This window comes from Eurytemora carolleeae, unplaced genomic scaffold (assembly GCF_000591075.1).
Source record: "Eurytemora carolleeae unplaced genomic scaffold, Eaff_2.0 scaffold610, whole genome shotgun sequence".
Taxonomy (NCBI): Eukaryota; Metazoa; Arthropoda; class Copepoda; order Calanoida; family Temoridae; genus Eurytemora; species Eurytemora carolleeae.
The window spans coordinates 365960-373144 of record NW_019397003.1 but is presented as its reverse complement, the minus strand read 5'-3'; the positions used below and the strand labels follow the sequence as shown (position 1 = coordinate 373144).

At 36.3% G+C, this 7185-nt stretch overlaps 2 protein-coding genes across 2 annotated transcripts; one reads left to right on the top strand and one right to left on the bottom strand.

The window, feature by feature from the left end:
* Positions 1-384: 384 nt before the first annotated feature.
* On the bottom strand, positions 385-2109 carry LOC111710985 (uncharacterized). The gene is made up of 2 exons (XM_023485196.1): positions 1032-2109; positions 385-530 (listed from the first exon to the last, which is right to left on the bottom strand). The coding sequence occupies exons 1-2, from the start codon at positions 1624-1626 to the stop codon at positions 385-387; spliced, it is 741 nt and encodes a 246-aa protein (XP_023340964.1). The 5' UTR covers positions 1627-2109.
* Positions 2110-3936: 1827 nt separating this feature from the next.
* On the top strand, positions 3937-5110 carry LOC111710984 (uncharacterized). Its single transcript, XM_023485195.1, has 2 exons — positions 3937-4620; positions 4884-5110. The coding sequence occupies exons 1-2, from the start codon at positions 3937-3939 to the stop codon at positions 5043-5045; spliced, it is 846 nt and encodes a 281-aa protein (XP_023340963.1). The 3' UTR covers positions 5046-5110.
* Positions 5111-7185: the final 2075 nt, after the last annotated feature.

Below are 7185 nucleotides of genomic sequence, written 5' to 3'. Positions count from 1 at the left end.
GGAATGTCAGATGAAACATTGATTACATCGTAGCTGCTGAGTTTTGATCCTGCTCCGTTCTTCCCATCCTTCATGGTGTTTGGTAACATCCAGGGCATACTGTTCGATACCGCCAAGGTGTTTGATGCCTGGATGTGAATCATCGGGTAGTTTGTGGCTTGCTTAGTGCGGTTGATGTTAATTTGATTGTTAGTAGCTTGTTTGGAGCGGATTGTCTGGTTGTTTGGAGCGGATTGTCTGGTTGTTTGGAGCGGATTGTCTGGTTGTTTAGAGCGGATTGTCTGGTTGTTTGGTGCCTTCACGATAATTTCACGAATGTGTGTTCCTTTTTTGCGATCTATCGGATTTGATTTGGTTTCTCCTCCATCATTATCGTTTTTTTCTTTAAGAATTGTAGTATGCTTTCTCCTCTTCCTCCTCCTCCATGTCATCATCAGTAAACCTGTTCTCAGTATCACTGATATTCAGCATAAGATCAAAATCATCCTCGTCAACCTTCTTCTTCACAGGTTTCGGAGAAACTTTATCTTTAAAAGGAAGGGTAACGTTTATAAATAGGGCAAACAAGATTATTTCTAAAAGTTGCCAATTTCTAATAATATCTACAGTTATGAAAACCTCCAGAATTTTTGCAACAAACTCAGATTTCCTTATACCTTTATCTTTGCAATCCCATGGATATTTTAAACTATGATTTCTGTTAGATCATATAATCAAAGAGTAGAATTATAAAGGCTTACGTCTTAGGCTCAATTCCTATCCCTTCTCATTCTTGAAGGCATTAAAATAAAGACATCATCGACTCTACGGATTCACCAATATAAAGTTTCATTTGTTAAACAAAGAATTAAGAATAAATCCGAATTTTATTTAAATTATTTACTGAAATGTTTTATCATTACCTAGGATACTTTCTCAGTTTTTTAATCAATAATCGACATAGAATTTGAAAGAATTTGAAAGAATTTGAAAGGCGGATCGAAAATTTCATCACACAACCTCTCAACTTATCAAACGTTGATCCCTTCCTGGAATATCAGATTCTTTTAGGTTACTCGAGTCATCATTGACCTGCATTTCTTTGTTTGATTTAGTTTTATCTTTGGAATTTTTCTTTGCTTTTGTCTTCTCTAAGAGAACCGTATTTTTATTTGTTTTTGGTTTTTCAGGGAGGATCTGATCTTTGTTTGATTTCAGCTTCTCTAGTAGGATCTTCATTTGAAGGATCTGATCTTCATCTGAACCAGTTTTCTCTTCCAATAAAGAAATATCTTTTAGCTTATTTGTGGACTCCATATTTCTTTGTTTAAGAAGATTAGGCTCCTTCATAACATCATCGAGATTCCAGACAGACATCTTTGTTTTCGAATTGAAGAAATAATGCCTTTTTTCCTTTTTAGAGAACTCTTTTCTCCAGCCTGGAGGTAGAGAAGGTTCTGGTTTCACCTCTCCTAGTGTTCCTTTTTTGCGATCTATCGGACTTGATTTGGTTTCTCCTCCATCATTATCGTTTTTTTCTTTAAGAATTGTAGTATGCGTAGTTGTATTTTTAATGGAAATAATTTGAACTTCTTTATCATCAAGAGTAATCAGAGGTTTAGGTTTGATAGGTCCATTCGAAACCATGTCCACGAATTCTCCACCTGAACCCTGAGACAAAGTTACGTCCTTGTTCTGGTTCTGGTAATTTATCAATTTCTCTTGATATATTGGTCTTGGCTCCGCCTCTGGATAGTTCTGAATTGGCTGATATCCAGACTGTGGCTGGTACCCAGACTGTGGCTGGTATCCAGACTGTGGCTGGTATCCAGACTGTGGCTGATATCCAGACTGTTGCTGGTATCCAGACTGTGACTGGTATCCAGACTGAGGGTATATATAGTATTCTGTTAAACCATTATCCCAGTTGTACTGGTACTGAAGCTGCTCTTCCCAGTAGTTTCTAGAGTATGTGTTCTCATCCAACCCTGGAGCAAGATTCTGGTTCAGGGGTTGGTATAGATTAGGATTAGGTTGGGACTGGAATCCATGAGAGTACCTATCCTGAGCAGAACTGTTGTCGTAGATGTCTTTCTCTCTTTCGTGATCAACCTAAGTAAAGTAGTTGAGATTTTGCCACAAACTTTGTTAATCCTTATATGTTTCCAACCCGTTATTATATTTCAAATTATAAATTCTGTAAATATAGTAAGTTTGAAATATCAAAGGTTTACAACATCAGGCTGGAAATATATAGGAATTAGAAAACTTGAGTTTGTGGCAAAACTCAATTCCTCTCGAAATTATAGGAAGTGTAACGTAAGTTGTATGTCCGATCTCATTGGTATCCTGAAAACCTTTGTCTGATCAAGTATGAATTAGATATCCATGTTTGAAAACTGTTTTATTTGTGGTCTCTCTATAGCAAAAGTAACTTCAGCATTTGGGCAATGGAGNAGAACAAGCAATATTTAATCTGGAGATTAAGAAAAAGAGTGGATTAAGCCTTAATCCCGATATCCACCATTCAAAAGTTCCCAGCTCAGGCCGAAATACAGTGGCCCGGACATTATTTCACGCCCGGGCGGATTCTCACATCACACCTGATTAATATTAAATGGATCCTAAGCACTGCCTGCAAGTTTGAATTTTCTGTAATTAGATTCGCGTCCTCTTCGTACAAAACATCCCTCTCTAGGGAGGGAGAGGTCATCTTCTCTGCCATTGGAGCAGGATGGTCTGCGGTCATTAGCTGATCCGGGACGAGATTAAACTCTCCGGTCATCACTGGAGTTTGATACTTTTTGGGTTCTGAAAATTTTCTTTTTTCAAAGAATTAAAGGCATAAATTATTAGTGTTTAAAACAATCTTTCGCAATACAAAAAATGTTAAGACTCAAACACAAATTTGTTCATATCTCTTTTAACACAATATTCTTTATCAACGACATTTTATACTACAGTAAAACACAATATTTTTATCAACATTATCAAACTTTACAGTAAAACACAGCAATTTAACATTATTAACCAACTACTGTTAATAATATATTATTAATCAACATCATTAAACTATTCTTAAAAATATATATTTAAGAAGACCGTGCAGGAATTCACCAGGTTGACGGAGAAGAAAATGAAGAAGAACATTAGCCTGGAGTTCTGGGTAGAGAAGCTCTAAAATGCTGATAACTATGCCATCAAGTAGTTTAAAGGGACTGTAAGCGTAATTTCACGTGACATTCCATGCAAAGATGAAAATACCCGATTTACAACAGTCCCATTAAAACCTTTGGTCTTATCAAGTACGAGTTAGATATCAATGTTTTTGTTTCCATAAGCTGTTCATTTTCATTTGCGGTTTTCTGCGAAAGTGACTTGCGCATTCCTTGCTTGCAAGAAGCAATTGAGAAATTTTCAGAATTAAACACTATTTCAGTACGGAAAAAAACGAAGGTATCATCCACATTTTTAATCTAATTAAGATTCAAAATCGGGCATTGTCATCTTTGCATGGGAGTCAATAAAAATTGCACTTCCAGTACCTTCAATTCATGTTCTAAATGTTTCTTCTAGAAAAATAGTCCAACTTTTTGAATAGTTCCCGGTCACATGTATATTCGAAGTTTTCCTTACGCATACTCCAGGGACTCCAGGAGATAGAATGTACATAATATTATCTGGAAAAAATACATATCGCTTTAGATCTTTAAAAATATTGGATACATTTTAATATTCTCAAATTGTTATCACGCATATTCTGGTTTATTAAATTTGTCACCAGTTCTTAGATAATAAAACTTTTAACATTTTGAAGAAGACTTAAGATTAACAATTGTAAAACTTTAAAAAAAATATATTACAAAGAAACTAGATTTAATAACAATGGCATGCAAAACATGACAACTCTTCATGTTGCGATTTTCTTATGTCTAATTCACTAGGTTTGAATTTCTGATGCACTGGTTCAGATTGGCTAATGCCTCAAGAAGAAAACTTGATGAATTGATTCCAGGGATTTTACAACTTTGTAGAATTGTAGAAGAAAGGGGTGAGCTACCGAAATCGGTGTATTTTCCCTACTCAAGCTTTGAACTGGCGCGTAGCACGCTGGAAGAAACAAAAAAAATTAGAAAGAACTGGCGCGGGAAATCTGATGAAAGAATTAAAGTTGAATCTACAGATAAGGAAGAGAATGAGGAGAGCGAGTGGATGGAGCAGGATGAAAGAAACTATCAAGGGATGGAGGTGGAGGTGAAGGTGGGAGAATTTGATGATGAGCTCGAGGAGAATGAGGATGAGGATGATGATGATGATGATGAGGAAGAGGAAGAGGACGTGTGTAAAACCCTTCTGGGGAATGTGTGGCATATGGTTGCGTGTGTAACATTTAGTATGTGTTCTATCTGGGACTGTAAGGGAGATCTTGACCCTGTTGAACCCGAGTACGAGTTCAAGGATAGACGAGAGGTAGAGGAGATGGTGGAAGGATTCATCTCTCAGGTTCAGACAATTGGCAAACTAATGGAGTCTTTACTAAAACTGAGAAGGTGTAGGAGAGACCTGGAGCAGGGTTGGAGCGAGGTGACGAGGTTGGTTCCCCTCTTAAACACCTTCAGGAATAATATAAAGGATGACCAGGCAGGGTTTCATACACATTCAACCCAATAACTCACAAAAAATATTAATTTTGGATTAATAAGTTTACTTTTAATTTTAGCCAAAGACAAAGTAGAAATACAGAAGAAGGATAACATTTTCTAAACTGTAGATTTTTATTGAATCTTTACCAGTTTGGTTCAGCCGTTTTGACACACTTTCCCTCTTTTAAACAAATGCCATTCAAAATTGTTCTCTTCTTTGTTTTGAAATTTATTGTTAAGATATATGAACCCGTGGATTAGGGTAACTGGGAGGCCGTAACTGTCACGGCAGACCAGTTCATTGAGTACATTAGAACAGAGGACGAGCTTATACTGGAAAGTGCTCTTAAGCAACTATTAATGTTTCTTGAGGCATTAGCCAATCTGAACCAGTGCATCAGAAATTCAAACCTAGTGAATTAGACATAAGAAAATCGCAACATGAAGAGTTGCCATGTTTTGCATGCCATACAAAGGAATTGAGTATTTGGAACAAAATCAAATATTTAAACCTCAATATCTTTAGAACCCGATGTTGTAAACCTTTGATATTTCAAACTCAGATTATTTGATCTAACAGATTTCATAGTTTGAAATATCTAAGGTCTGCAACATTTGGTTCTAAAGATATAGTGATTAGAAAATCAGAGTTTGTGGCAAAAACTCAACTCCTTTGTTATTAAATCTAATTTCTTTGTAATATATTTTTTTTTAAAGTTTTTCAAATGTTAATCTTAAGTCTTCTTCAAAATGTTAAAAGTTTTATTATCTAAGAACTGATGGCAAATTTAATAAACCAGAATATGTGTGATAACAATTTGAGAATATTAAAATGTATCCAATATTTTCAAAGATCTAAAGCGATATGCATTTTTTCCAGATAATATTATGTACATTCTATCTCCTGGAGTCCCTGGAGTATGCGTAAGGAAAACTTCGAATATACATGTGACCGGGAACTATTTCTTCGCAACTGAACACGGTGCATTTCTTAAAAATTTTGTTCCGAGCAATTCTAAAGATACTTTGAGAAAACCCCAACACTTGATCTTGACCAACTTTGTTCGTCTTCTTTAAACTGTACGAATGTTTGAACTCCTGGAGAACCCAATCTTTAGCTTCTCCTGCATGAAGCCTGATCTTAATATTCTCCGTAGTCATGAGCAGATCTAGTTCCAGATCTACCAGGGCTGGAAGTACAACTGTAATACCTGGCATGTTCTTTATCTCATCAACAAGATGACGATAAAGCATGACGACAGCAGTGTCAAGAACTACCACGTGAGAGAGAATTCTGTAGGTAGTGAGCTTGAGATCAAAGTTTAAGATAGGAGGCTGATTCACTCTTGTCTTTGCAAGGACATGAAGTAACTCAACAGGTTGAAGTTTAGAGTTGAGTAAATCTTCTTTTTCCGTCATCTCCTCTTCTCGTTCAGTAAATATCAAGTTTTCCAGATCTGTTTCCTCCATCTGACCTCCTTCTGACCCTCTAATCTCTCCTCCATCTTCCATAAACTCACGTATTTCCTCTGCTAGAATATTTCCTTGGTCCGTAGGATACATTTCCGGTTCCTCTAGTTTTATCCTCTTCTCCTCTTCAGACAAGAACACTCTTCCTGGTTGCTCTTTCGCTAATACTGCTCCTGGTGGTTGAAGATATCTTTGATAAGGTTCAGTCATAGCACCAGGATAAACACTGGAGGATTTGAAAACTTCTTCATGATTATATCCGAGCTCATAGGAATACTTCATTTCCTGCAGATCGTCCTCGCCTGAGACGGAGTTTGCCGAGCTTGACGAAGGACTAGTTGAAAAGTAAGCACCATACTCTATATCAGGTGTGCTTGGTCTCTCAGGGGTCTGATCTCCGGTACGGTTATCAACTAGAAACTCCGATATAGCCTGGGATGCAACCTCTTTAATAAATAATGGAGATGACTGTTCTACAATCGGTTTATCTGAAGCTTGAAAATCTGTATATATATACCGATGATAACGTCCTTTAGGTTTGTTAGATCCGCTTGGAGGATCTGCACTTGAACGGTTGTTTAGATTGGATGACGCCTGGTGTTGTGAATATCTAGGTATAACAAATTCGCTCTTTACCTCCTCTTCGAATCTTTTACGAAACTGTTCTTTCGTCTCCACTTGGACCTTTAAACAATCCAAGGGTATTTTTTGAGAAAGGAACTTTTAAATAGGGTAAACGGCAGAGATGGGTTGTTGAGGTGATTGTACAGAGATGAAAATTTTTAAAAATGGATTTATTTGATCTCATCTATATTTTGAGCAAAAAATAATATGAGAGCGTTTATTCAATAGTTTAAGGCTAATTTCATTTCAGAAACAGAATGATTGTTTTTTATTGAAAAGTTACTAATTTTAGCGAAAAGTACGTTTCTCGTGAAGTAACTCCGGAAAGGACATTTCCGGGAAATAACTTGAATAAAGTTTTCACTCTCACTTTGAGTTTAAACTGATTCATCTTGGAAACACATTATAGGATTTAAATGAATTAAGTTTAAATTCTATTTATTATTCTACAATAATGCACTTTCACCTG

Bases quoted from the DNA above. Each gene is read 5' to 3' on its own strand.
- LOC111710985 (XM_023485196.1), bottom strand. From the start codon at position 1,626: ATGGTTTCGAATGGACCTATCAAACCTAAACCTCTGATTACTCTTGAT. The intron at 531-1,031 runs CAGGAAGGGATC...CCCTTCCTTTTA, and splicing joins CCTAAAAGAATCTGATATTC to AAGATAAAGTTTCTCCGAAA.
- LOC111710984 (XM_023485195.1), top strand. From the start codon at position 3,937: ATGCACTGGTTCAGATTGGCTAATGCCTCAAGAAGAAAACTTGATGAA. The intron at 4,621-4,883 runs GCAGGGTTTCAT...CCCGTGGATTAG, and splicing joins ATAATATAAAGGATGACCAG to GGTAACTGGGAGGCCGTAAC.